The sequence below is a fragment of the Phyllosticta capitalensis genome (genome assembly GCF_038381095.1).
Source record: "Phyllosticta capitalensis strain CBS 128856 chromosome Unknown BKA78scaffold_10, whole genome shotgun sequence".
Taxonomy (NCBI): domain Eukaryota; kingdom Fungi; phylum Ascomycota; class Dothideomycetes; order Botryosphaeriales; family Phyllostictaceae; genus Phyllosticta; species Phyllosticta capitalensis.
This window is the reverse complement of record NW_027117448.1, coordinates 569676-596106: the sequence shown is the minus strand read 5'-3', so window position 1 is coordinate 596106 and position 26431 is coordinate 569676. Positions and strand designations below refer to the sequence as shown.

At 54.6% G+C, this 26431-nt stretch overlaps 11 protein-coding genes across 11 annotated transcripts; 7 read left to right on the top strand and 4 right to left on the bottom strand.

Annotated features, from left to right (window-relative positions):
• Nucleotides 1-291: 291 nt before the first annotated feature.
• On the bottom strand, nt 292-1237 carry BKA78DRAFT_298789 (Cenp-O kinetochore centromere component-domain-containing protein; the record flags this gene model as incomplete). Its single annotated transcript, XM_066886968.1, has 2 exons — nt 292-1124; nt 1177-1237. The coding sequence occupies 2 exons, from the start codon at nt 1235-1237 to the stop codon at nt 292-294; spliced, it is 894 nt and encodes a 297-aa protein (XP_066740385.1).
• Nucleotides 1238-2199: 962 nt separating this feature from the next.
• On the top strand, nt 2200-3958 carry BKA78DRAFT_256257 (acetyl-coenzyme A transporter 1-domain-containing protein; the record flags this gene model as incomplete). Its single annotated transcript, XM_066885070.1, has 3 exons — nt 2200-2761; nt 2810-3551; nt 3616-3958. 3 exons carry the CDS (start codon nt 2200-2202, stop codon nt 3956-3958), a joined length of 1647 nt encoding a protein of 548 aa, XP_066740384.1.
• An 803-nt stretch (nt 3959-4761) lies between these two features.
• Nucleotides 4762-6176, top strand: BKA78DRAFT_323236 (thioredoxin-like protein). Its single transcript, XM_066889184.1, has 5 exons — nt 4762-4817; nt 4973-5101; nt 5174-5520; nt 5613-5702; nt 5757-6176. The coding sequence occupies exons 2-5, from the start codon at nt 5020-5022 to the stop codon at nt 5862-5864; spliced, it is 627 nt and encodes a 208-aa protein (XP_066740383.1). The 5' UTR covers nt 4762-4817; nt 4973-5019; the 3' UTR covers nt 5865-6176.
• A 360-nt stretch (nt 6177-6536) lies between these two features.
• Nucleotides 6537-8966, top strand: BKA78DRAFT_355940 (uncharacterized protein; the record flags this gene model as incomplete). The annotated part of the gene is made up of 1 exon (XM_066891995.1): nt 6537-8966. One exon carries the CDS (start codon nt 6537-6539, stop codon nt 8964-8966), a length of 2430 nt encoding a protein of 809 aa, XP_066740382.1.
• Nucleotides 8967-11030: 2064 nt separating this feature from the next.
• On the bottom strand, nt 11031-14263 carry BKA78DRAFT_29131 (dolichyl-phosphate-mannose-protein mannosyltransferase). The gene is made up of 4 exons (XM_066885874.1): nt 13898-14263; nt 13554-13843; nt 11754-13501; nt 11031-11704 (listed from the first exon to the last, which is right to left on the bottom strand). The coding sequence occupies exons 1-4, from the start codon at nt 14140-14142 to the stop codon at nt 11192-11194; spliced, it is 2796 nt and encodes a 931-aa protein (XP_066740381.1). The 5' UTR covers nt 14143-14263; the 3' UTR covers nt 11031-11191.
• Nucleotides 14264-14983: 720 nt separating this feature from the next.
• Nucleotides 14984-16533, top strand: BKA78DRAFT_298784 (Pre-mRNA splicing factor PRP21 like protein-domain-containing protein; the record flags this gene model as incomplete). Its single annotated transcript, XM_066886967.1, has 2 exons — nt 14984-16205; nt 16253-16533. 2 exons carry the CDS (start codon nt 14984-14986, stop codon nt 16531-16533), a joined length of 1503 nt encoding a protein of 500 aa, XP_066740380.1.
• Nucleotides 16534-16823: 290 nt separating this feature from the next.
• Nucleotides 16824-17908, top strand: BKA78DRAFT_323225 (uncharacterized protein). The gene is made up of 4 exons (XM_066889183.1): nt 16824-16930; nt 17080-17244; nt 17497-17609; nt 17683-17908. The coding sequence occupies exons 1-4, from the start codon at nt 16886-16888 to the stop codon at nt 17690-17692; spliced, it is 333 nt and encodes a 110-aa protein (XP_066740379.1). The 5' UTR covers nt 16824-16885; the 3' UTR covers nt 17693-17908.
• A 287-nt stretch (nt 17909-18195) lies between these two features.
• On the top strand, nt 18196-18541 carry BKA78DRAFT_323220 (uncharacterized protein). Its single transcript, XM_066889182.1, has one exon. It carries the CDS (start codon nt 18210-18212, stop codon nt 18468-18470), a length of 261 nt encoding a protein of 86 aa, XP_066740378.1. The 5' UTR covers nt 18196-18209; the 3' UTR covers nt 18471-18541.
• Nucleotides 18542-18974: 433 nt separating this feature from the next.
• On the top strand, nt 18975-20838 carry BKA78DRAFT_298782 (uncharacterized protein; the record flags this gene model as incomplete). The annotated part of the gene is given in 2 exon segments (XM_066886966.1): nt 18975-19025; nt 19045-20838. The coding sequence occupies 2 exon segments, from the start codon at nt 18975-18977 to the stop codon at nt 20836-20838; spliced, it is 1845 nt and encodes a 614-aa protein (XP_066740377.1).
• A 1237-nt stretch (nt 20839-22075) lies between these two features.
• On the bottom strand, nt 22076-22996 carry BKA78DRAFT_298781 (uncharacterized protein; the record flags this gene model as incomplete). Its single annotated transcript, XM_066886965.1, has 3 exons — nt 22076-22543; nt 22601-22739; nt 22806-22996. 3 exons carry the CDS (start codon nt 22994-22996, stop codon nt 22076-22078), a joined length of 798 nt encoding a protein of 265 aa, XP_066740376.1.
• Nucleotides 22997-23963: 967 nt separating this feature from the next.
• On the bottom strand, nt 23964-25172 carry BKA78DRAFT_298780 (uncharacterized protein; the record flags this gene model as incomplete). The annotated part of the gene is made up of 3 exons (XM_066886964.1): nt 23964-24485; nt 24573-24762; nt 24829-25172. 3 exons carry the CDS (start codon nt 25170-25172, stop codon nt 23964-23966), a joined length of 1056 nt encoding a protein of 351 aa, XP_066740375.1.
• Nucleotides 25173-26431: the final 1259 nt, after the last annotated feature.

The following is a 26431-nucleotide window of genomic DNA, read 5'->3' as shown; positions in this document are numbered from 1 at the left end:
AAAGGATGACATCAGCGAACCGGTTGGAAGGCTCCCGTTCTCCGTTTTATCTCCAGTTCTTTAAATGCGCCCGCGTCAATGATGGGTTAGAGAGAATCACAAACGCCGGATGCACGTCCGGGCTCTCAATGCCGTCTGACAAGCTACTTTGCTGCCCAACACCAAGCTCGAGTCGTCGACAACGTTAAGCACTTAGAGCGTCTGCGAAAGATCGATCGAAACTACAGAATCCAAGTGGAATCTTGTCTAAAACTCATTAATTCATGAAATCATAAGGATACATACTAAACATTAGGTGGTGCGAGCGAGCAGCCGCTCTATTAACCCCTCAACACGGCCATTACCTCCAACAATCAATCTCTCCATCTGCCGCTTGCGCGACTCTCCCAGCTCAGTCCTGTGCACCGCTTTTTCGACTTGTCCGTCTTTCGAAATCGCGATCCGCGCTGCGCTCCCATCTTTCCACAGAATGTTGATCTCTCTTCCAGCAGCATCTGTAGTCTTGATGTCGACGATACCCAGCTCGCCGGCCTTGAGTCGAGTATCATTTTCGCTGTCGCCGTCCGTGGGCAGGCGAGCATCTTTGCGCAACTTCGAAACAGCGTTCAAACGAAGATGATAAGATACCAGCTCTTTCCGCAACTCGCGAACCAGAGTATGCAAACTCTGTGCAGGCCCAGGCTTTGGCGGACCTTGGTCATCTGCCGAATGAGACGGCTCTGGGAGATATTTCGCGCTAAGAGCCTTGAGTGGGATGCATGGGGGAATCGTGTGTTTGTGGATCCGAAGGGCGTCGCTCGTAGGAGAAGCCTTGTTTAAAAGGAGATAGTAGGGGTCGATAGGTTGGCCTTTGACATGAACATCGATGCAAACACCGAGAATTTTGCCTTTGTCCACAGCACAAGGGTCTGGGTCTTGAACTCGAAAGGCGGTAGCTCCCGCGCATCTGCGATAGAGGCTCTCAAGGTTGCGGTTTTGTTGTCTTTTGCAAATATCTACAGCTTTAGAGGTAGGTGACGATGGGGACTGGTCTCTAGTCTTCGCGCGCTGGATTCGGTCGATGGTGTGTTGGGAAGAGAGGAGGGTTGCAGTGAGAGCGGAGCGGCGGCGTTCCAGAGCCTCAACTGGAAACGATGAGCGAGAGACCCACGCGTCGAGATTAAGAAGAGCAGTTACCTTGTTCGCGTAAATAGGTAATGTCGTTGTCAAGCTGCGAGTCGGGTATGACGGAAGTCATGGTGCTAGTACAGCGAGGCCGAGACGAGAGCCAGCGTATCGGTGCGAAGAAAGTGGTGCAGATTGTAGGCCCAGGCGCAGACGGAGGACAGGAATGAGATCCAGGCGATGGCGGCGATGAGGAGCGAAGCCAGCGATTGGACTTGTTGTTTGCGGTCGGGATGGGGCGTGTCGGAATTGAGGTCAAAGGAAACGCGCAATCCCGTGCGCATCTTGGCGGCGGACGGAGGATTGGCTCGAGACGGCGCCGAATAAGGGGACCACCAACTGGAGTGAAGGCCGTGAGAAGCTCCCTTGGAGCCTTTGTGTGCTTCTTCAACCTCAAGAAAGAGAGACTGAGAGTTGGATTTGGGCCTCGTCAGAACCTGAATCTTCACCGCTCTCACCCCCGGACCTCCACGCCTCTTGCCCGCCCTGTCCGGCCCTGTCCTCCACTCTTCGACTACAATTGTCCGTCAGCGCCGCCCCAGAGTGGACACGTTCCGCTTTTGGTGAGGGAGCTCCAGCACCAGACAAAACCCGCCACAGCTTCAGCTTCAGCTTCAGATTGTTCCAACTACTGCTACATGGATGCCTACCACACCAGGTGATTCTTCTTCGCGCCCGTTCTATTTCCCCGGAGTCCACAGTCTGTCCGATACGGCCAACCTCCTGCCTCTCCACGTCGCCAACCAACACCAAAACTCCGTAAGCCAACAGCGACCCAATTCGCGACAAGACCTCGAGCTGAACGACGTACCTTCATCAAGCCAATCCGGACAGCGCCGCCATCTTCCGCGCATCCGAACCGACGACCTGGGAACTAGCTCTGTCCTTGCTTCTGACGACCCCGACCTTGATTCTCCGACCAGCGACATTCAGATGTCCCGTCGAAAGAGCAAATCCCCCAATCCAATCCGACCTGCGAGCTCAAGAGACGACTCGATTGATTCTACAAGAAGCAACGGCCATGCGACCGGCGCAATGGAAAACTTGCTCGAACACCGTCGGAAGCATGCCGCCGCGGACGACAACTCGCCGCAGTCCCAGGTTGCTACATACATGAATACAACTACGTTCAGTCTGGATGAAGATCCGGCAGTCGGGGTAGCGCAGGACCACGGCGCGTCCAAGGGCTTCAGCGAGCTCCCCAAAAAGGACCAGAGGAATTTCCTTCTCCTGGTCCTCCTCTACTTCTTGCAGGGCATCCCGACAGGCTTGGCTTCGGGATCCGTACCATTCCTCCTCAAGTCCCATCTTTCTTACAGCCAAATCGGTGTTTTCTCTCTCGCTTCGTACCCGTACTCCCTGAAGCTCCTCTGGAGTCCCATCGTTGATGCAATTTGGAGCCCCAAGGTCGGCCGGAGAAAGAGCTGGATTCTCCCCATCCAAACCCTGTCTGGCTTCGGCATGCTTTGGCTCGGTAGCAGAGCTGAGCGCATGATGGAGCAGGCCGGTGCAGATGGCGGAGCGGGCATTTGGGCATTTACTTGGTGGTGGTTCTTCCTTGTCTTCATGTGCTCCACCCAGGACATTGCAGTCGACGGTAAGCCGCAACTTTGGTTGTATTCTGCACCACGCTAATGTACCCTAGGCTGGGCCCTGACACTCCTTTCAAACGAAAACCTCTCTTACGCGTCCACGGCGCAGACAGTTGGTCTCACGGCTGGTCAATTCTTGTCCTACACCGTGTTCCTTGCGTTCAACTCGCCGGATTTTGCCAACAAATGGTTTCGCTCGACCCCGAAGCCTGAGGGTGTGATGACCCTGGGCGGGTATTTGACTTTTTGGGGTTGGGCATACCTAGCCGTCACCTTTGCTCTCGCGGTCCTCAAGCGCGAGGAGAAGACGAAAAACAACGACGGGATTTTGGAAGTCTACAAGGTCATGGGTGGCATCTTGAAACTCAAGAACATCCAAACCTTTATCATTGTCCACTTGATCGCAAAGATTGGCTTCCAGGCCAACGACGCCGTCACCAATCTCAAGCTACTGGACAAGGGGTTTAGCCAAGAGGACATGGCGCTCACGGTCCTCATTGACTTTCCTTTTGAGATTTCCCTTGGCTATTATGCAGGAAAATGGTCCCAAGAATACCCGCCCATGCAGCTGTGGTGCTGGGCATTTGTCGGCCGCCTCGCGGCTGCCGCGTTTGCCCAATTCGTCGTCATGATTTTCCCAGCCGGCGGGGTGACAACATGGTACCTGCTGACCGTCATCGTGGAGCACGTGTTCTCGACTTTTATGAGTACAGTAATGTTCGTTGCGATTTCGGCCTTCCACGCCAAGATTGCCGATCCGGTCATCGGTGGTACCTACATGACGCTGCTCGCTACGTAAGTGTTGCATCTCCACGTTTTGTTTACGGGCGTTTGCTGATGAATATCGAATTCCGAACAGTGTCTCGAACCTGGGTGGTACGTTCCCCCGCTTCTTCATCTTGAAGTTTGTGGACCTGTTCACGTCAGCCACGTGCGTGCCGCCGAGCTCGCCTCCAGCGGACAAGAGCAATGCCATCACGCAGGCCTTTTCGTGCGTGGCCGAGTCCGAAAAGCATCGATGTATCGAAGGGGGCGGAAGCTGCAATGTAGAACACGACGGTTACTACATCGTAAACGTGCTCTGCATCATTGTGGGAGCGGTAACCTTCTGGAGCTTCATCAAGCCAGCAGCTCTGAAGCTCAACTCTTTGCCTCTTCGGGCATGGAGGATTGCGGAGGGGTCTGCCACAGCGTACCGGTAGACAGATTTACTTTGTAACCTTGATTGTTAGCGCAGCCTTTAGACTCGCCATGGTGTACAGGACAGGACGGAGCCAATAGAGGGGTTGGATAGCTTCAGAGCAAGAGTTCCTGGTTGACTTTTTTGTGTAGTTGAGGGACGGTAGCTTCGGTTTCCGGTTTACGCTTTCGGGACGAAGCATAGAAAGCTGGGGAAAAGCAAAATAGCCGTGGGAGGATTTTGGGTTTATCCAGTGGTTGCAGCGCGCACAACATGTGAAGAAGAAAAAGACACGGGCTGGTGTTGAATGGCTTGAAGCTTGCCGGGAAATGTTTCAGCAGCGTGCGTAGCGTGGCAGCCGATGTCATTCGCCGAATCGGGCGTTTGAGGGTACCAGGCCTAGCAGCAGGGGATGGTGTCAGTGGCCATAGCTTCACGACAGCGGAAGTGGGATGCCGCGATGATGGTACTCTATGCGGGCAGTACATGTAGTTAGATGGTTACTTGGCGACCATGATGGAGATCCGCGAGCGGCGTGCAATGTGAGACTGCTGTGGCCACCGGTCCAGGCCCGGGTGCAGACAAAGCAGAGAGCTCTCGTAGATGGATTACAGTTGCCGCAGAGAGCAGCGAAGACGTCGGCGCGCGGGCCGATATTCGACGATAGCAACGTCGTCGACCCACAATTGCCCTCTCCCTCATCGATTACGCCGTCAGCCCGCGATGCTGAAGTAATGCCGGCGTTCTGGATTTGGGCGCGCTCTTGAGGTAGGTATATAATCTCTCGCGAGCCCAAGGGGGAGACAGGGTCCTGTAGACTGTAGAACTACTATATCACCAACCAACCCTATCACTATCAACCCGGTCTCGGACAACTTTAGGTAAGCCTGCCGCCGTGGCGTCACTTTTTCTCTCCCAACCATCTTGACACGAACGCCCATTTAACGATCGCGTCCGCCCGCTGAGACGTCCACTTTCCCTCTTCCATCACCTCGCTCAAGTCCGCAGTCCCGAAGCTAATCGCACCTCGATCCAGCTACTTCTTTGTCAATCCTCCTTCAACCTTCAACCACATCTTCAAAAATGGCTTTCGCTGGCAAGGTTCGCGTTCAAGCGCCCGCTCCCGACTTCAAGGCCACCGCTGTTGTCGACGGTGCCTTTGAGGGTTAGTCTGCCTCCTGTCAAACTTGGCGCCAGGGTCCGGCGAGCTCGAGCTAACCCACCACGCCCGCTACAGAAATCTCCCTCTCCGACTACACCTCCAAGGGCCAATGGCTCATCCTCGCCTTCATCCCCATGGCCTGGACCTTCGTCTGCCCCACTGAGATCATTGCCTTCTCCGACGCCGCCGCCGAGTTCCAGAAGCGTGGTGTCTCCGTTGCCTTTGCCTCGACCGACTCCGAGTACTCCCTCCTCGCCTGGAGCACCGTGAGCCGCAAGGACGGTGGTCTCGGCTCCATCAACATCCCCCTCATCTCGGACAAGAACCACTCCCTCAGCAAGGACTACGGCGTTCTCCTCGAGAACGAGGGTGTCGCGCTCCGTGGCCTCTTCCTGATCGACCCCAAGGGCATCGTTCGCCAGGTACGTGGAACAAACGGCCCTGTCCTACCGACTCGGCAGCAATGCAGTCGCAAGTCTCAGAAGTGTGCATGAGGCTGATGTTTCGATTGTAGATCACCGTCAACGACCTCCCCGTCGGCCGCAGCGTTGACGAGTCCATCCGTCTTGTCGACGCCTTCCAGTTCACCGAGAAGTACGGCGAGGTAAGCTACTCAACACCACTACCATGCGTCACACATAGCCTAATCACGCAATAGGTCTGCCCCGCCAACTGGAACCCCGGCCAGGAGACCATCAAGGCCGACCCCGTTGGCCAGAAGGAGTACCTCGACAAGAAGTACGGCGGCGATGCGATGACCCAGTAAACAAAACCCTTGATACCAAGCCGGGAGGTAGATGTGTAGCGATTTGATTGCCGTGCGTGCCCGGCGCACGGCGAATAGACGGAACGTTATAACGCTTCTTTGACTGTTGACACGCACGCTTCGTCTTTGCGAGGATGCTTTCGTTGCAATTCTCTGCTACCTGGGCGGGCAGTCTGCTTGCTTGCGTCTGCCCCGTCTACTTTGATCGCGGATACCATTAGTGCGTAGATATAGAGCAAAATGTTAGTAGCTCATGATGGGCACGTTAATGACCAATCATCAATTGACCGAGAGCTTCGGGCCATTTACTCGTGTTGTTGCTGTGACGAGAAGCTGCGTCGGCAACGTCTTAATCGGTGCAGTGTTCCTGGTTGATGGACCCCTGGATGTGTCTTTGGTGGACTCCGGTAGAACAATGACGAAATTGACAGGGAGAACGCATGTTGTAAAGGAACCAAACGTTGAGCAGCTCCAGGTTGGTCAATTCAACAATCATCCATTGTTTTTGAGATGTCATCAATACCAACTTTGGGTCGTGGTTGATCCGCGTCGACAGCTTGCCGCCAACCTCGTCTCGGTGTTCGCTCGTCCTTCGGCCAGACTCTAACACAACCTCACTCAACACGACCCACCCATGTAAAAATCGAATCGGTGTCGGATGCGCACTATGAAATGGAACCGCGCATCCCATCACTCCTCCTCGATGACACCTTTTCGATAGACCGGCTTCCACCAGAACAGTTGCCCTTCCCTCTAGGGGCCTTCCAAACACCGCAGCAACATGGCTCGCAGGCGCTGCCATCGACGCGCCCTTCCAGACCGGCCCCCGTAGAGCCCAGTGCGCCCTCTGCAAACATTTCGCTGAGGGACATTTACAATCCTGGGGCAAAGGATGTACACCACGGCCATGGCCACGCCGTCTTCAACGGCCAACTCTCGAGGGCCCTCTCCTGCCAGCCTGCGCCCGACTCGCAGCCCCCTTCATCGGCCCAGCCGCCGTCTGAACCGCGTCCGAGTCGGCCTCACCAGCATGCCGCGCGCCCTCCAAAGTCGGTTCCTCTCGCCGAGGTCCTGAACAGCACCATCACGCCGCCTGCCGACTCTGTGCAGCACCCCAGCGCGACGGCCTCGCACTTTAGCGGTTCGGTCTCGGATCTGCTCCTCTCGCCCCCGGCCGCGGCCAAGTATGCGTCGCCTACAGTTCTGCCAAGGAAGAGGAGGAAGATGGATGTGGGTAGCGAGATGTTCACACTGCCAAAGCCGGAGGCGATGAAGAAGAGGCGGCCGAGGATACCGCCGCTGCTGCAGGGACTACATCAGCCTCCGCCCGACGCTGGGTTGTTCCCGCCCATTACAAGCGAAAGAGTCGGCGCGGACAGGAATAGGGAGGTCAGCAAGGAGGGGGCACGCGTCATCCATGAGCCGCCGCCTGCGCAACCGGCTGCTGAGAAGCAGAAGGAAGCGATTCCGGATACTGAAAGGGCTGTGCAGGGCGCGAGCCTTGACAAGGAAAAGGACCAGCCAGAGCCTGGTAACTCGGGTGCGCAAAAGAAGCCTGGCAAGCCTGCTCCCAAGGTCAAGCGCAAGAGGTGGACGGAGCAGGAGACGACGCATCTGCTAAAGGGCGTCGCCAAGTTTGGCATTGGGAACTGGAAGAGGATTCTCGAATGCGACGAGTACTCGTTCAACGAGAGGACGGCCGTCGATCTCAAAGACCGGTTCCGCACTTGCTGCCCTGATGAGTATCGCAAGTTGAAGGCGCCCGCATCGACGACGACGGAGAGAGAGAAGCGCCTGTCCAAGAAGCTATCTGACCCTTCATTGAAAGATGGCCAGGGGAAAGAGAATCAGTCTTCGGAGCATGCCAAGAATGATGCCAACGCGGTGGCATTGACTGTTGTCAACCAGGACGGCCCTCTTTCAGCTTCGTGGCCGCTCGCCAAGGTCACTGCGGGCAAGAAGCGGGGGCCCAAAGTGCACCGCAAAGGCTCGCAGGAACTTGCGTCAATTGGCATCGAAGCCCCGTTCACCAAGAACACACGGCGAGAGCCGCGCAAGTTCAGTGACGAGGAAGACGACGCGTTGCTGCGCGGCGTCGACAAGCATGGCCCGAAATGGCACCTGATCAAAAATGACGAAGGCTTGGGGCTGGCACATCGACATCCAACCGACCTGCGTGATCGGTATCGCAACAAGTGGCCGGAGCGGTACAAGAATGCGGGATACAAGATTAATGGCAAGGAAAAGGGCAAGCCGCTTTCGGACGAGGCCAACGACGGGGTTGACGACACGGAGAAGGACAAGGCGATGACAGAACCGGCGTCAAGTTTGCAGCAGCGGGAAGAACATCATGCTCCAGCCGCCGCCGTCGTGACGACAAACGAGCAACCGCACTTCAACCTGACTGCTCCTTCGTCGTCATCCCGTCCCCGCGCCTCGGACCTCAAGGCCCTCCTTTCAAACTTTCCATTCCACGAACCTTTCTCCGAAGACGACGACTTTACGACCGATCTCCCCCTCGAGGGCGAATGCAGCCCCGTCATCCTGAGCAGAGAGATTTTCTCGTACGCCAATCCTACCAACGGAGGCGGTCAGTTGCAACCGTCGCAGCAGCAACAGCAGCCGCCGTACGACTCGACGATGAGCGGCTCTTGTGGGACCGCCACAAACGACCACATCAACCCGCTCGACACGCTCAAAACCTCGCAGCGCCACGCCGCCGCCAACACGGCCTCAACCAACCACAACCTGCCGCCCCTATGGCTGCCGGCCCCGCTCACCACTGCTGCCGCGGCTGGGGCTGGCGGAGGTCCTTGTGCGAGCAACACCACCACCTCCTCCACCACCTCCGCTGACCCGAATTCTGCCGTCCGGACTGCGAACAGGTCCACCACCAACGGGACAGCAGCCATGTCCACCGCTTCATCTGCTTCTTCTTCTGCTCCTCTGGCTACAAACGCGACGACAGCGGCCGGTGGTCCACCCGTCGGCGCCGTCAGCCTCCCCGGCCCGGCTGATTTGCTTATGGGGCTCGACCTCGATGGCCGCAACGACGCCATGGCCATGGGACACGGCTCGAGCTGGTTCAACCTCTTTGATTAGCGTTGTGCTCTGATTTGCTTGTAGGTCTGTATCGTTGAACAGGAACGACAGCTGTTAAAAAATACTATACCACTACCACCAGGCAGGCGCTTTGGGGCCTTGTGCTTGTCGCTCTCCCCCGATGCCTCTTTGTCCGTCTTTTCTTCTCCTTATTTCGCCATCATGCTCGCCGTGACATACACATGCACACCTACCCTCCTCAGTATACGTCGTCCTCCCATCTCCCATGGAAGACTCGTTTGTCACTGGAGGCACATCAAACCCCCCTACTTCATCACGCCAACTATCTAGACTTTTTTGACCAAATGCTAGGGTGTCCGTCCGGTCTGTGGACGGGTGCTGGCTGTGCGTGTGTGGGACATGTTGTTCGTGTGTTGTAGAAGTTGAAATAATAATTTTGGAGATGAGATGATGGATGCTTGTATTGATTGAAGATGAAGAGGCATCAGCCTCGTTCGTGTGCCTTGCTTGTGCCAATCTTTAATCAAAGTCCCCCAGAATTTACATATATGTAGAAGAGTCATCTTCAAGCAGGGAGGAGGAGTCAAGTCGCCTCATTTTCAGAGCCTGCTCAATGCTCCCCCAAAAGACTTGGCCAAACGTTTATGACCTCCCTCCCTTGAAAACATTGGACGGCTAGCGAGCTAGCTAGCTAGCTCTAGGTATCCAATGTCATTGTCGGGAGGCATTCGAGCACGTACAGTACGTCCTGCACCGCAGCGCCTCACACACGCCACGGACGGCTCTAGAGAGAGTCGCCATTGCCAATTGTCATTTCCTTTTTCCGGACCCACTACAGCGAGTGAGTGCCCCCTTCAGTCGTCAGATCGGATCGTCGGATCGTCGGATCGTCAGGAGAGTTCTCGCAAGGGGGAACACGGGGGGAAGTAGCGTCGAGGTGACGACAAATCATCATACGCAGCCAGCCAGCCAGCCAGGACCACCATACAGTTGTTGTAGTAGTCAAGACTCAAGAAGAGCGCCGCCCGCCGCCCGCCGCCGGCTTGAGAGAGAAAGAAACGAAAGGCTAGAAAGAGCGAAAAACGGGCAGAAACAATATATATACAACAGACGACGAGGGCAAATCAATCAATCAATCAATCCAGCGACGACAGATGATGAATTCTTCCTTGGTTGGTTCCACCGTTTACCTCTCAAAGGAAAAACAAGTGAAAAACAAGTAAATACAAAAACTACCAACCCAGCCAGCCAGCCAGCCACCCCTGATATGCACATACACATGTACCCAAGAATTTGATTTTGCAGTGCAGCTTAAACCAGCGACCAACGACGAGGTAGTGAAATCGCCGGTAGCGGGCAGTGAGATGGGGTAAAAATCTCAAAGACGACGCAAAATGCCCCAAAAAAAAATTTCCAAGTTGTTGAGATATGCTTGCCCGACATTGAAGAAGATGTCTTTGAATTTTTGTATAAGAAATGAGGTTCCGAGTCTAGAGAAGAAAGATGGCAAAATTGTTGTTTTGAAAAAAATAATGCGGCACAGGGGGGTTCTGCAACTGACTGTCTGACAAATTGTCAAACGACAATTGTCCAACTAGGTATGGGGCGGGATGGTGCTTGAATGCTGCTCCCGGTAGATTGCATACTCAAGACTCGGGGCGCATTCGACAAGTTGACCTGTCCTCTCATATGTCCCCAAAGTCAAACATCGCAGTCAAGCCGTGCGGCATGGCACCCAAGGAGTGGATCAAACACCTTCCCACACTCCGACTTAGGACATTCAAGCACTCAAAAGGTGTGGCATCAGGGAGCATTCAAGAAGTGCCAACTCCACACTGTCAAACAACAAAGATAATGTGGCATGAAGAATAATTTCACCTTGATTCAACAAACAAGACATACACCTGCACCTACGCCTAGCCTACCCAGCCCCCCGACCTGACCTGCTGTGCCCCCGCCATCCATCCCATTGACGTCCTTACCTTACACTCCAAATGCTACACTACACACCCATGGCATGGTGGGTGTTATCGAAAGAAAGAAAGAAACTAACAAAAAACAACAAGGAATAGAGGAGGAAGACGAGAGTGAAGAGTTGGCAACAACCTACGTACGCACCGCAGCAGACAACAGGACAAGATGATGCAATAGTTATGGATGATGATTGAACAAACGACAATTATAGCAACATTTTTCTGTTTTTTAAAAAAGAAGTGAAAAAAAGGACGCGACGCATGCAGCTAGGGAGTCATCAGACCTACGCTCTACTGCTTCGTCGCCTCCCTAGGCTCGCTGGCCGGCCTCGGCTTGCCCTTATCCTCCTTCTCGACGCTCTCCTCCTTCTTCTTGTCGTCGCTGACCGGGACAGCCAGGGGCTCCTGGCGCGCGCCGTCCGCCGGCGGCTTCTCAATCGTCTCCGGGTTTTGGCCCTGGACGTCGGGGTGCGGCGGCGCGACGCCACCACCTGCGCCTGAGGACTCCTTGTTGACATCGTTGCCTTGCTGGTCGACGAGGCGCGTCCGCGTCTCGTAGCGTGTCTTGAAGCTGACCTTGCCCTCCAGCGCCTTGACCTGCTCCTCGTTAAGGATGTTGCCGTTCTCGTCGCGGTACTCGACCTTTTCGTCCACCACTTGGCCGTCGACGGGGGGTGGCGGGCTCATGACGGGCTCCTTCTTTTCGCCCTGCGGTACTTCGACGACTTGAGGTTGAGGCGCGGCCGATGCAGGGGCGCCTGTCTCGGAGGGCTTGGGGACCCAGAGCGGGCCGTATTGGTCGTACTGCAGCACGTTAGAAAAGGAAATTTAAATCATAATGATGATTACTTACCCGGTCGTGGAAAGTGTTGCAGTCCCAGTCCCACTTGTCAAACAGCTTGGCCGACTTGCAGTGGTCCTTGGTCCAGGGGTTTCCATAAGTCAGAGGAGCGTAGATGGTGAAGACGACGATGCTAGCAGCAAGGAAAAGAACGGCACCAGTCTGACCAATTACGGGGCGCTCCTTCAATCCGAGGCCAGAGAAGCGGTTGGTGACAAAGTCGTAGGTCAGCGCCAACCCCATAATGGCGAAGTAGAGCGCCGGGAAGTAGTGGTGTAGGAACAGCTGGCGCTGCATGAGGTAGAAGGGGAAGTAGTGGAAGAACCATCCCAAAAGAATCATGCCGACTTCGTAGTCAAAGCGCTTGATGGTCGTGTTGCTGTAGTCTTTGTATCCACGCTGCCAACGAATGACAGCAAGGCCCTTGAAGATGATGTAAAAGACCACAGCAGCGGTCGATGTCCACCAGATTAAGGGGTTACCAATCAGGTAGATTTGACGGTTGTTTTGTCCCCAGAAGTTGATACCACGTTGTAGGATTGGCCAAGAAGGAGGACGCGAGTCCCAAGCATGCGATTCAACAAGACCGGCATTCGTCTTCCACATGACCTTCTGGAGCTCCCAGAACTTGCCGAAGAATCCAGGGTTCTTGTAGTTGACCTTTTCGGCATCGGCACCAAGCTTGGGGTGCACGTTTTGCTCAATGTACCAAATGCTGTTGGGAAGAGTTCCGCCCCTCGCACATGTGACCTCTTGCTGCTCGTAACCCCAGTCTGGAAGTTTGACCTTGTGCGAGAAGAGGGTGCAGCCAGTCATGATGTGAACAAGCTTGAACTTGGTCTCAATGGTTCGCAGTCGCTTCTTGGCCTGTTCACCATCGGACATCCAGGGGACAATCTCGACCTTGAACAAATCGTTTGCGTCTCCCTCGAAGCCTTCGTAACCATACGCAGATACCTCATTCTGCCAATCAGCTTCGGTAACCGGGGCACGAACGTCGTGAGAGTGGACACGGCGATCGGTGGTAACGTGGTAGAGCTTGATGATGGAGCCATCCTCGACCCAGGCAGGGTCCAAAGCATCCCAGGCAGTGGGGCCAGGAATGGACCTGTTGTTGGGAAGCATTGGCTGAGTCTGGTTCTCGATGAGGAACAGGTTGTTCTCGTCCTTGTGGGGATACAGAGTAATCTGCTGCTGGTTGCTTCCTCCAGGATACATGTGCGGGTGGGAGTGCAGGTAGCCTCCCTGAGTGGCATGGTGGCGAATCGAGACTCGGCTTCCAAAGGCGATATCGGCAGGAACCTCAGCCATTTGCTTGGTGTTGAGCGTGGCCTGGAATTCGGCGGACATGAAACCGTCGCCCTCGCCCGGGTTAACAAGGCAGATGAAATGAATCGCAAACATGCCAACGTAAAAGGCAATTGGAATCACAATCAGACAGAAGACGCGCGCAAAGAGGTGCTTGAACCAGAGGCGCGGCGTGACGTGCTGCGGGTCGCCCAAAAGAACCCACATCTGGACGGCAGTCAAACTGCCCACCCATGCGATTGTAAACAGACCAACCCATTTTACGCTGACAGTTGCGCCGAGACCAAGACCAGTAAGTGCGAGATAGGTCCACCAGGCGGGCTTGAAGGCTTTCGAGGGGCCTTGCTCGTGCTGGTTAACAAAAGATGCCCAGCAAAGTGCGGTAAATGCCGTGAAGATGACCAGAGGAGAGTCGAGCAGAATCAGACGAGATTGGGTGACGAAACCGTTTTCTGGAACTTGTCAGCCGCGCATTCTGCAAAGCCGCGTCATCGTATCCCCTACCGAAAATGAGCAGACCAGCCCCAAACGCCGCAATGTTGGATTTGCAGCCGAAAGACTTGAGAGTCAAAAACATGGTCGGAATCGTCAAGACACCCATGATTGCTGGAAGCAGGCGCATAGCAACGTATGGAACGCCAGGTTCAATGTAGTCCTTTCCAATGTCCTTAAAGTCGAACTCGCCGTCGAATCCGGCCAACCATCCGGCCAGTGTTAAGAGGAGTTTCGCAAGCGGAGGATGTACGTCCATGAAGAACTTGCCCTTGATGTATTTCGATGCGAAGCCACCAAAGCTGCGAGGCCGCGGTCAGTCGTGGTCTTTTTAGAAATCGCAAGGCTGAACTTACTGGACTTCGTCGAATACAACGCTGCCGGGCTGGTAGATTCTGAATAGCCTGACGCCTGCGGCGACAAGCGTGAGGACACCAAGCAGCTGCCAGTCCGAGGCGGGAAGCTTGGTGAGATCGTTGTCCTTGACGCCTTCGGAGGCATAGCTGCGCGACTTGACTTTGCCATTGCCGTTGGCCGAGGGCGACTTGCTCCGGCCGCGGGGCGGCGTGTCTGCTTTGAGGTAGCCCTTTTCTGCTCCCATGACGTTGGTCGGATTGGAAGCTCAGAGATTGAGTTATAGTTGAGGCTGAACCGAAACGACAAGCATGCTACGGCTTGGCGGTGGCAGCTAGGAGAGGGGAGCGGTTGTGGTGGATGTCGCAGCCGTCGAGTTGTCGGGCGCGCTCGACGGGAGAAAAAGAGGTGAAAAGAGGGACAAGAATGTTGAAGAAGGACACTTGGCCGCGCGGAGGAGTCGCGATGGAGGGACGCGAGCCTTCAGCTGCTAGGGGTGGAGAGTTGTCTTTGGGCGAATGGGGCCCTTGCTTTTGAGCTCCACAAGGGAGGCCACCTTGCGCGTCCCACCACGTCCGTCCGAGTCGTCCAAAAAAATAGTAATGGCCGCCGCGGCCCAGCAACTTGACGAGCGGGGGCGTAAGGTATCGTTGCAGTCGATTAGAGAGGGGGCGTCTGCATGTGAAATCGGCCGGTGACGTTGACAAGCGGTTGTTGTTTTTTTGTTTGGCGCGTTGAAACAATGGCAGGAGAGAAAGGCGTTTGTTTTTTCCATTCCAGCATGATTCCTGGTAGGGCGACAATGGTCTCTGAAGCAAACAAGGCACCAAGGCATTTAACAACTACGCGGGCGGACAGCGGACCACGGACTCCCGAATCCCGACCCCGATCCCGACGCTAGCGCCGGCCCGCGGCTTCGATGCCGCCTGCAGCATCGACTGCAACCATGGCAGCCATCTCACGAGCCCATCTTTCATCCCACCGTCAACATCACCCTCGACGCGCCCGCCAGCTCAGCTACTCCCCTCCGCTAGCTGCGCTTCCCCGCTCCCCGCTCTGCCCCAGCCGTTGGCTGATCCCGCCTCGTCATGGACGCCAATGCCAAGGAGTCCGCCATCCTCGATGCCGTGCGCAAACCGCCCGAGGGCGTAATTCTACCTCCCATCGCGGTTCGCGGAGTTCTCGAAAAGACTGCTGGCTACGTAGTCCGCAACGGGACCGTCTTTGAAGAACGTATCCGATCCAAGGATCCCAGCAGCAACAAGTTTTCTTTCCTCGACCCCAAAGACGAATACCACCCATACTACAGATGGCGTGTCGAGGAGATCAAGGCCGGCCGCGGAACCGACGTGTCGGCAGGTCGTGTTGGCGAGAATGGTGTCCCGCAGGCGCCAGTACCTCAAGGACCCAAGGAACCGCCCGAGTTCCACTTCTCTGCACGTATGCCAAACATTAACGCGCAGGATTTGGATGTCATCAAACTAACGGCTCTCTTCGCCGCCAAGAATGGTCGCTCCTTCTCCACCGCCCTCGCTCAAAAGGAAGCCAGCAACTACCAATTCGATTTCTTGCGACCGCAGCACAGTCTCTACCAGTTCTTCAACCGCTTGGTTGAACAGTACAAATTGCTTCTTGACGGCGAAGGCGAGCAGCAGCGCAAGGCACAATTGCAGGAGAATGTCAAGAACAAGTTCAACATGTTGGAAAAGGCAAAGGCCCGCGCCGAATGGGTCAGGTACCAGGAACAGCAAAAGCAAAAGAAGGAGCAGGAGGAACAACAGGAAAAGATTGCCTATGCCGAGATTGACTGGCACGACTTTGTCGTCGTAGAGACGGTTCTCTTCACCGAGGCTGACGACCAGACTGACCTCCCCCCGCCCACTTCTCTCGCCGACCTGCAATCTGCTTCGCTCGAGCAAAAAGCTGCCATGTCTCTCCGCCCGTCCAACATGCGCATCGAAGAAGCCATGCCCGACGAAGACTTCTCCCAGTGGAACAACACGCCCACTGTCCACACGCTGCAGCCGCCGCAGCTGCCAGTCCATCCTGCACCGCCAGTCCCAATGGCAGCCGCATACCCCATGGCGCCCCCACAAGAAGACGAAGAGGAGCGTCTCATTCGCCAGAGACAGGAAGAGAGGGAGCGTGCAAAGCAGGCTCAGGCCGCTGCCAAGGCTGCCCCGTCACAGATGCGGATCAGGAGTGACTACGTCCCTCGCGCTCAGGCGAAGCGCAACACCGGCCAGACGACCAAATGCAGCATCTGTGGCCAAATGATTCCCCTTGACGAAATTGATCAGCACATGAGGAGTAAGTACTAACCAATCTTGGCCGTGATGGTTTCTGACCTTGTCTAGTCGAAATGCTTGACCCGCGCTGGAAGGAGCAAAAGGCCAAGGCTGACGCACGATACTCGACAACCAACCTCTCCACGCAAGATGTGGCAGACAACCTCAAGCGCTTGGCAAGTCAACGTGACGACATTTTCGACCCCATGACTGGCGCCCGCATCAGTCCCGAAGAAGAGGCTAGGAGGAAGCGGGTTGCTTCTGGCTCGTACGATGGCCAATCGGCTCCTACCCAGAACTTGCCCCTGGAGGAGCAGATCAGACAGATTCATCAAAAGTACAGGCAGTGAGCAAAAGGCGGTTTTTGGGTTCGCATGGACGGAGGCGTTGAAGGCACGGGGGTTCGTTGCGGGTATTCTAGATGCTTTTTGAACTTTAGGCTAACGAGGCCACTGCGGATAGTGTACGTCGGCTTCAAAAAGGTGCTTTGCAAATACCACGGATCGCAGTTGTCAAAGATGCAAAGAAATAAAATGGTCTTGATGTCAGATCTTAACTCCGCCACGCACGTTACCTCCGCGCGCTAGTGCGCGAGCTCTTTTAGGTGCCCATGACATAAACTGCTGCGACCTCCGCCACATCTTGTCGCAATTCCGCCCCAACCTCACAACCCTGCCATTTCACGACTACTTCTCTGTCGACATGGCTTCCGTTGCAACAGACACGGCGACACAGGCGCGATCATTGGTAAGTCCAGCAAGTGCCCGACCGCGACGAGCAACTGTGACTCCAGCCGTCATCTTTTCGCGCCCAAGCTTCCCAGACGTCATTGAAATTAGAACTCTGCAAACTTCTATTCTCTCGGTGCTCTCCAGCTAACCCAGACTTCGCGACAGTACCGCTCCCTTCTCCGTCAGGCTCGCCAGTTCGCTGCCTACAACTTCCGCGAATACGCATTACGCCGAACCAAGGACGCTTTCCGCGAAAACCAAAAGTTGAAAGACGAGCGCGCAATACAAGAGGCGATACAAAAGGGTCTGAAGGAGCTTCAAGTACTGAAGGTACGCATTTCTGCGGTTTTATGCCAGGAGCTTCCACATTTTTTTGAGGATGCGGATGGTGCAAAAAGAGCCACGGGAGCATGAGGCTACACGTCGAGACGACCGGCGAGATGAGAGTGAGAGCCGACGGCATCCGGCATCATGAAAGATTTGCCGCATCGCTGCATCGCAACAGACTTGGACCCGGCGTGTTGGCCACCATGCTTGTCAATGAGCAAATGTCTGAACCACGACTGATCGTTTCCATCACAGAGACAAACCATCGTCAGTCAATTTTTCCAGTTCGACCGGTTAGTAGTAGAGGGCGGCAAGGCCGGCAAGCAAACTGGCAAAGATGGGGGGATTGTGAGGCAAAAGGATACGGGGTATGTCTTCCCGCGCTCCAAACTGATAGCGCATGTCACTGCCGCCGTGAACAGTCGCTGACCAAACAAACAGATGGGACTGAAGTTGGACATGAGCAAGCGGGCCTTGAATAAAGGGCACCTGATTTCTACATCCCCAAGGCACCGATTTTCTGGAGAGTGTGCCTTTCGACGGAGCTCGGTTCATGCGCAGGGTTTGTTGACCTCACCAATGCGGACTGTATCAACATGGTTCAGCTGGACGGCGCGGGAGTATATAGGTTTTTGATTAATACATGCATGGAAAAAGTCCTCTCTCTCTTATATTCCTCGAAATCTAAAGTGAAGCCATTGCTTAAAAGTGCCTCTCTGAAGACAGGCGTTTCTTTGGCCGCGCGGAGAGCTGAGTCAGGGCGCAATGCACGGGCCCTCGTCGCAGCCTTCGAGCCGCGAGGCCGAACCGCAACAACATCTCCAACGACACGTGCAATCAACTCCGAGTTGCGCCCACCACCCATCTCGCTCCAGCGCATCAGCAGCCATTATTTTGCTCGGTTTGCATCTCTTACGTCACCCAACACCGCGCCCAAAGAGGCCCCACTACTCCTCTGCGTTCAGCAAATGGCGCCAGTAAGTCTCGCCCTCTCCATCTCGCTCCTTCCTTCCCTTGCCTCTCTTGCCGTGCCGAGGGACATGGCGCGCAATGGTCGTCGACCTAAATCTGGCTCTACCTGGATCGGCTTTCCTCCTCTGGACTGGACTGGATGCTTTTGCCCTGGCTACATATCGTTACGCGCGCCAGCTTTGAATGCGCAGTCATTTGCTTTTGCGCCATCTGTTCAAAAGTCAACATTTCACCGTCTCTTCTCTCTCCCTTGTTGAGCATCAACTTTCCTGGAACGTGCCATTTCTGTGGTCCCGAATTTCCTCAGTCTGCTGTCTGCTGGCGTGGCTATTAAAGTCGTGTGATTCCACGTCAACTTGTCACGCGCCCTGCATTGCAAGACACCACGCCGTCTCTTAGTTGAGAAGCGGCCCATCATCTGCAGAAATGGTACGTGGACTCGAAAGTCAAGCGGATAGTTGCCTCGAGTGATGGCCTTTGCAACACTCACTCGAGGCCGGCATGGAAATACCGCGATTCGCGGACTGTTACTGTTGCTCGTCGTCTTCCTGTTCAAGTTCCCGGTTTGGGTGCTTTGTTGAGTCGACTTCCTTGCAACAACCACCCCGGACCAACACAGTTTCCTCCAATTCGTCTTTCATCTGGACACTGCAGCCCTCCTGGAGCATTGCCAGAATGAGCAAAGATGGAGAATTCCGGTCCTATCCTGTTCAAATCGCCGGATGGATCAGATTTTTCCAGATTGAGAGCAAGCCATTGCGATGAGCCCTCGTCCCTCGAGCAGATTTTACGGCCAAAATACAGTTGCATGCGTATGCTAACTTTTCACAGTTCCGGCCAAGCGGTCGTTCCAACCGCTCAGGTCGTACCCAAATCGATCATGACGTGTTTGAGGGCTTGCCAATTCGTCAGTGGCGACTGGTAGACACCGTAATCGACCCGTCAACCGCTGCAATTCAAGAGGCACAGTCAAAAGACGGATGGCCGGAACCTCCGATGCCGCGTGAATCAAACCAACTTCCTGAGCATTCTCAATTATTACTTCGTGCAGCTCGTGCAGGCACACTGTACAAACTTCCCACCCCACCCGAGGAGGAAGAAAAGGAAAAGGAGGGCGAGGAGGGCGAAGAGCCAAAAGAAGCGCGCGTTGGCTTCGTTGCCAAGAAATGGTCACAAGTTCCGCGAAATGTCGAAGAGCCCGAACGAGAGTATCTTGCGAAGCGTCGCAAAGGCCTTCCCTCTGCATATACTGGAAGCACCACCAATGGAGCATCCTCAAATGTCCCTATGCGAGAAACCAAGGTCAAGCGGACTGACGCCGATGGAAGCATCCATGTCTACAAGGTGCTAGTGCCAGAAGGACACCGGGTTGAAGGCGAGATTGTCGAAGAAGACGTCGAGATGAAAGAGGCTGCCCCTGAGGAAGCTACTCCTGGCACTGTAGTCGAGGGCGTTGGTGTAGTAAACTCAGAAGGCGTTGTGGTAGCCAACGACCTCCTGCAATCCACACCTCCGCGCCGACGTCCCCCGCCACCTCGCAGAAAGCCCAAGAAGGGCCCCGGTCGAGGTCGCAAGAAGGTCATGTTCCAGCCCGGCGAGTCTGGCACTGGCACAGCATCAGGCACCGAAGGCGGCGAGGGTGGCGAGCCGCGCATCAAGCAAGAAGGCACACCAGCGACTGGCGAAGACACGCCTATGCACGAAGGTGATGAAGAAGGCGAGGACGATGGCAGCGAAAGTGAAGACGATCGCGACGAAGGCGAAATGTCACCTACCCCCGCTGTGGCCAACACCCCGAAACCTGAAGACAGTGCCGCCCCCGCTCCCTCAAATGACAATCAGGATCAACAACAACCCACTCCCACCGCTGCTACTGCCGAACAAGTCGTTCCCTTGAAGCGCCCTGCCGATGCCCTGGAAGCTGAACAAGCTGAACTGCGCGGTCAATCCAGCTCCCCCGACTTACCCCTGGCTTCCTCCGCCCAAGTTGGCGCGTCAGGCAGTGGTCAGGGCTCTGCGTCCGCGTCGCGTCAGGAGTCACGCGCCATGGAAACAGAAACCGCAACCCCGCCGCCAGCCAAGAGGGCCAAAAGTCGCAGTACGAGCGAAAAGGCCGACAATCAAGCACCAGATCAACCCCAAGGTGACGCTCAACCCCAAGAGACGACAGAGGGCACAAATGGCGGCGTCGGGGAGGAGAAGGCTGAGACGAGCAATGAGCCGACTCAAGATCAAGGCGTACAAGATGTGAAGATGGAAGAGGTCGAAGGCGAACAGACGTCTGTGCAGCCGCCCGCCGAAGCTCAGGAACCTACCCAGGCGCAGAATGAAGACGTTGCGGCGGGCGAGGGCGAAGGTGGCATTAAGGAGACGACCGAGACTACTGAATTGCCTGCTGCACCTGCAACCGAGCCTGAGGCACCGTCCGAACCAGAAGTTGCAACCACGACCGAGCAGCCGCCTCCCGCCGAAGGGGAAAGCGAGGGCGCAGAAAATGGAAGCGCTGCCGGGCAGCAGCAGCAAGAACAAGCCTCGAAGCCAGAGAAGGAAGGTCACCACGACGAGGTCGATCTCTTCGGCAGCCTCGAAGCGCAGCTGGAGCGCGACAGCAACAGCCGGGGTTAGCCGCTCCGTCGTCGCAACGTCTGCCACTGCTTCTTCGAGCACAACGACTCTGAAGACGAAGGTTCCCCTGCGGATGAAGGAGATGTTGGTGGCGCGGTAGGAGGGGAGAATGTGCCCAACCAGCTTCATGCGGCAAATCAAGCGGCGCCACTGCAAGGCAGCTTACCAACAGCCGCGCAGTACCAGTGGGCTTTTTGGTCCTCGCCTACCCCCCAACAGACCTGGGAAGAGCACGAATACCTGGACAGGCGCCGGAGGGAATATTACTCGTATTGGCCGTGGTGGTAGCAATGGAATCAAAAAGTTTTGGCTGCCTGCTGTTGGTTGGGGCTTGACTCAGATCGGAGTGTTTGGGATCTTTGGGACGTTGCTGACTCGGGAGTCGTGGTCGCGTCTTCTGCTTGCTGCTTGGATGGATGGATGGACGGAACGGCAGGAGGGTGGATAGAGATGGTGGGATGGGGAAAGGAGAGGCGGTTTCTTTTCTTTCGTTCTCTCCGCATGGCTGTCGCTCGCGCTTTAATCTCGTATTAGGTAGTCAATACACACATATCCGTACTGTCTTGTGTACATGCCTCTTTGCACGGAGTATCACAGGCACACCATCCAGCCGCTACGTATACCTAGTACGTACGATGGGACAAAGCAGGTGATTGCTGGGCTTGCTCGACGTCTTTGTAAACGGGCACTCAGGGGCAGATTTGTCAATGTTTCACTAAATGAATTGTATCGATGGCAAGTGGTGTTTGTAGCAGATAGGTCTGATGTATTTGAATGAGTGTGTCTGCTGTTTGTGTGATTGTATAGTAGTGATCTCTCAGTCGTGTGGTGGAGGAGAAGAAGCTCAAAAGAGAGTGTGTGAGAGATAAACCGAAATTGAGCAGCGACCAAAAAAAAATCGAGATGAAGAACAACCGCGACGCCAACAGCCCAAGAGCAAGTGTGTGCGAGGTGGTCATCGTACCGAAGCGCGAGACAAAACGCCTACTCTACTGCTTGTTGTCGGGTTTTTTCCAGTTATCGCCCCAGTGGAAGTAGCGGCAAGACGGGCAGTAGCACTTGTTGTCCGCATAATTCGAGATGAATTTGTCAAAGCCTGTCGGGTCTCGGTCTCGGTATCTCTTGTCCTCGGCGAACAACTTCACCATTTGAACGAATTCAGAGTGAAGACGCTGAAGCCATTCGTTCTCATCTCGCTCGTTGCGAAACCAACAACGCCCACGTTCTTCAAATGTTGTCAGTAATTGAGAATGTCCTCGATAAGCCGGGGGTAACGCGTCCGGGCTTCGTACGCTTCCGGAAAATTCCAATAAAATCGATCGTACTTGGGGACGCAGGCCTTGACCAGCAGCTTGTGGAGGGGGAAGTCTCCCTTGTAGCCTGCTTGAGGCTCCTCTTCATCGGGCACAGTCTCCAAGATCTCCAGAACCAGACGTGGCATTCCACACGGGTTAGTCTCCACTTCGTGACGCAGGTCCATTTCGATTTTGTTGACTGCAAATTTTTCCAGCGCCCCGATCTCGTGCTTGCGCGCAAAGGCGTACACATTGGTGTTGAACAAGATTCTTTGTTCGTATTCTTTTCTGCTTGGAATAGGGCTGCGTCTGTAGGGTTCATCGTATGTCATGTTGTAGATGAAATCCAGACCGCAGTACACGATGGCCGGATGGGTATCGTGGATTTTGATGGTTTGGCGCGCAGGATCCTGCACGTAAATTCAGTCAGCGGGAGTTTTGAGGTGATGGTTTATTTGCACACATACACCTGAGTCTTGAAGCAAGGATTGAATCGTTTTTTCGAAGAAGGGGCTTGCTGCACAGAGGACATGCCTGTGAACGAGGTGCTGATTGCCAGAATCGTCGACGAGAGTCAAGTCCGAAAACTTGCTGGAGTTGGAATAACTGTCATCTGGCAATCAGCGAATTCTGCCGGTAATAAAGGTAATCACTACAGAAGGTATGTCTGACCCTCCCATATATCGAAACGGCTTTGGCGGTTCGCCTCTATCCCAGCGCAATGGATCGCCTCTGTCGGATACGTCTTCGTCGAGTTCGTCTTCGTCGAGTTCGTCTTCGTCGAATCCATTTTCGTGGGCAGGAAGGAGAGGCTTGGCCCCTTGCAACATTTCATTCAAAACGCCAGGCAAGGTTTCATCCATTTTGAATGGGTTCAACGATACACCGATTTGATTTCGTCTGGGTGCTGGTGTTGCAGGCTACCTCGGGGGCAGGAGACAGAACTTAATACCACCAGCAATGTTGTCTACATCACAGCGCTGGCGCCACCCCAAACACGTTCACCCACTCCATTAGCTACACTCATCAGCGCACTTTCCAATGGAACCCCCTGACTTACCGCGACTCGTTGCCACCAAAACTGCCTCATTTTTGGCTGACTGACATCGAATTGTCCCCCTTCTATCACTGTCTTTTGCAACTAGAGGAGCGGCTTTTACCATGGTTGGTTGCCTCGAATCAGTTGAAGGTGGTATGTGTTGGCTTTTGGCGCCAAGGGTAAGTCATCTCGGAGATGGTCGATGGGTTTCCACATTTCCACGCCGGCTAGTTTCACTTAATTGGCCAATGTGTGTGACGGATCAAACGGTAACGGCAGCAGCGGTCTTTGTAATGGAAAGCTCTGATTTATTCTAAGGAGTGTATCTGCTGTCTATTTGATCTCAGAGCAGTGGCCTCTTAGTTGTAAGGCGGGAGTCCAAAAGAGCGTGTGAAATCAAACCCGAAATGGAGCAGAAACCAGGAAAATCAAAGGAGAGGAAACCACCATTTGAACCAAAGGTAAAAGGCTTCAAAAAAGGCGTGCAAGACAACCACTTGACACTGAAGTGTCAGAGCCAGAACTCCGATGACCTGTTGTATTCTTCCAAAATCCTTCTTGTCTGCTGGTCTTGCGTCGAGACCCTCGAGTCGCCCCAGTGGAGATAGCGGCAAGCCATGCACCTGCAGAGTTTGTCCGAAAAGCCCTTGATTAGGCCGTGAAACTCGGCCTGATTTCGCTCTCGGAATTCCCTGTGCTGCAAGAAGAGAGTGACTCTCCTTGAACACCAGAGCTGACTCTCTGAGTAAATAGGACCGGTGATCATGGTTCTTCCTTGGTTATGGCGACATTCAAAGTGTACGAAGTTCATGAGAATCTCCACGGCGTGGTGGAAGAGCCACGGATAGCGCACGCGGAACGCGGTGGGTGACTCCTCCTCTTCCAAGAAGGGTTGGATTCTGTTCGCGCAGGCGATGGCCATCATTGTTTGTAGACCGCAGACGATGTATTCTGGCCCTTTTTTTTTGCTCCTCGCCCGCGGTTTCTTCGCGAAATTTGTCACACATATTTCTCAGAAGTTCCGGAAACTGCTTCGGGAAGTAGATTGCTTCATACACCAGATCCGGGGCGATTTTTTCCAGGGCCTTTTGCTCCAACTCTTGGATACAGTACGCGCGCGCGAAGTCGTAAACCATCGTGTTGTGGAGTATGCGTGGGCGGGCGTCTGCGCCTTTGTCTGGGGATCGTTTGGACAGATACTCGCAGGTGCAGGATGGCTCGGTGTATGACCTGTGGTAGATGTAGTAGATAGCCTGTTTTACAACCGCTGGATGGTGAGTGAAGATGTTCATGTTCAGTGCCGTGGTATCGACCTGTACAGCGGATTTCAATCGTCAGCGGAAGCCACATGTGGAGAATGCCCCCTTGGGTGATGGGACGCGCGGTTCTTCCAGACTTACTCTCCTATGACGGATCTTCTCCTGACGGATCTTCTCCTGACGGATCTTCTCCTGACGGATCTTCTCTAATTGCTCTATCTCGAATCCCAGAGCGTAACTTGTGGCACAGAGTATAGCTTTCTGCAACTTATACTGCTGGCCGTCGGACAGAGTGATGGTCATGTCCGAGTACTTGGCATCATCGAAGACGCTATAATTCTAGCATGAGCGACCTTTTCACTACCACACGAATTGCAGCTTGCAAGGGCCCACTAACTATTTCATGAACCTGTACGGCTGGTACTCCTGTTGTGATACGATTCCCATCAGACTGGGCAGTCCGTGTTGTACCCACATGTCTTTGTCATCTTCTTTTGGTGCGTCTTCCGGGGGTATGAACACAGTTCGTTTCGAGACTGGGTGAAAGGTCTCATTCTCCATCTTGGACAAAAGGTCTAAGAGAATCATTGACATCCGGGACTGCGGTGAAAGTCTTGCGAGGAGCAACACCACCTTAAACTTATCGTAGCGTCTGTCTACAGCCCTGATTAATCGCAGCTCTTGCCACAAGAGAAACATCCACAGCAAACCTCCTCTTGTTCTGCTACCGGCTTGCCTCATTGTCTTGTATCCCTCGTCGAGAGACTCTACCTTGCAGCACGGTTGGCTGCCTTGAATCGTCGAAATGCGGTATGCGTTGGCTTCTGGCGTCAGGGGTAAGTCATCTCGGAGATGGTCGATGGGGTTCCATGGCGGCGAGACGACAGCGTATAACTCTGGAAAACCAGGCCCTGGAGTTATCAGAAACGTCCAAGTTCCAACTTGGCAGCATTCCAACTTGGCAGCAATCAGCAGTAGAATCACCTCAAACGCGACGTCGAAAGTCCTGGCGGCTCTTTAAACGCGGCCCTTCGACTGTTGGATCGATCAGTGACGCCAGTCTTGCCGCGTGTTGATCCGCGGAGACTACTTTTGGAGTTGGGCTGACAGAAGCACCAAGGGTTCAACTGCCCACCACTCACACGTCTTTTGCTCAGATGTGAAGCGCCGGAGCAAAAGCAAGGCCGGCATGCGAAGCACAGGGAGGGTCCTCTGGTGCCTGATAGACACCACTGCAGCAACACTTGGAAGAGCATAGAAATTCGAAGACAGCATCATAGAGAAGAGGCAGGCTTCCACAGTCTCTCTTCCAAATGCTTGTCGAGTGTGGTGTGGTATCTGGTGTTGGTCAGCTCCACCGACCAACTCCGAGTGCTAAACCAACCCCCTGTTGGCCAACACCAACAACGCCCTGCCCAGCCGCTCGATTGATTAAGGCATCCACTCATGGCCTTTGAAACAAGAGAGGCTTCTCCAAATGCATCAGGAGATGGCTAGCTCTGCCATGTGCTTCCTGTTCATAAGTCGCCCGAACACATCTTCGAGCGGTTGTCGTAATGATAAGGGCGACAGGCGTATCGTAGACTCAACTGCATGTGAGGGAGCTGAGGTGGCAAAGATGTCGTTGCATGTAGCAGAAGAAACGCTCTTGATACTTAAAGCAAAAGGCACCGCTCAAGAGGAATTGTGAGTCGTTGCTTGTCCAAGGCGCATTCAGCTCAAGTCGAAACTGATCGCTTCAACACCACCGACTCAGAACAACTGACGCGTCTTTCTGGCAAAGCCCAAAATGGCTGCTCCCGGCACAAACAATCCAGCCTATCCAGAGAGATATGGGCAACCCCGACCGCCACGCACTGAACCTCCTGGGGTAGCCGTGGCCCAAGCCCGCCTCGATCATCTGCGCGAGTGCGTCTCTCGACCCCAGCCTGGCGCAAGAAATCGCACTGACGAGAGCGTATCAGGTCCTTCACGCCCGACGCTCCCTTCGATTTGACCAT